This window comes from Bison bison, unplaced genomic scaffold (genome assembly GCF_000754665.1).
Source record: "Bison bison bison isolate TAMUID 2011002044 unplaced genomic scaffold, Bison_UMD1.0 scf7180017864371, whole genome shotgun sequence".
Classification (NCBI taxonomy): domain Eukaryota; kingdom Metazoa; phylum Chordata; class Mammalia; order Artiodactyla; family Bovidae; genus Bison; species Bison bison.
In genome coordinates this window covers 7,638,945-7,639,547 of record NW_011494943.1, presented here as the reverse complement: position 1 = coordinate 7,639,547, position 603 = coordinate 7,638,945, and the positions used below count along the sequence as shown (strand labels likewise).

Genomic DNA, 603 nt, shown 5'->3' with positions numbered 1-603 from the left:
GGAGGACAAGCTGACCTGCTCCATCTGCCTGGAGCTCTACAAGGAGCCGGTGACGCTGCTCTGCGGCCACAACTTCTGTGGGGCCTGCATCCGGGACTGGTGGGGCCTCTGCGAGAAGGTGTGCCCCGAGTGCCGGGAGCCCTTCCCGGACGGAGCCGAGCTGCGCCGCAACGTAGCTCTGAGTGGCGTGGTGGAGGAGCTGCGCGCCACGCCCGGCCCGGCCCCGATCCCAGCCACGGCGCGCGCTGCCCCCGGCACGGCCAGCCGCTCGAGCTCTTCTGCCGCACCGAGGGCCTCTGCGTGTGCTGCGTGTGTACCGTGCGCGAGTGTCGCCTCCACGAGCGGGTGCTGCTGGACGCCGAGCGCCGGGCGCGCGAGGTGACTCGCCGGGGACCCGCACAGCTCTCTGCGCCCGGGCGGGGGCGGGCGGCTTCAGCCGCGGGCTTGGCCCTGTTTTGATTCCGGGTTGAGAGGAGGTGGCAGTCAGGACAGCTTGGAATAGAGGTGGCAGGGCCGGTGCCGGGTCTAGGGTGAGGATACGGGAGTGAGTAGCCGGGATGGAGTGAGGAGGTCAAGGAGCCCAGAGCCGAGTGCTGGAGCACA

General features: G+C 70.5%; 1 protein-coding gene across 1 annotated transcript in view; it reads left to right on the top strand.

The window, feature by feature from the left end:
- Positions 1-603, top strand: part of TRIM65 (tripartite motif containing 65) — a 5,443-nt gene that overhangs the window by 438 nt on the left and 4,402 nt on the right. The window contains 2 exon segments of the mRNA XM_010856505.1: positions 5-212; positions 215-378. Of these exon segments, the coding sequence (XP_010854807.1) occupies positions 5-212; positions 215-378 (372 nt within the window).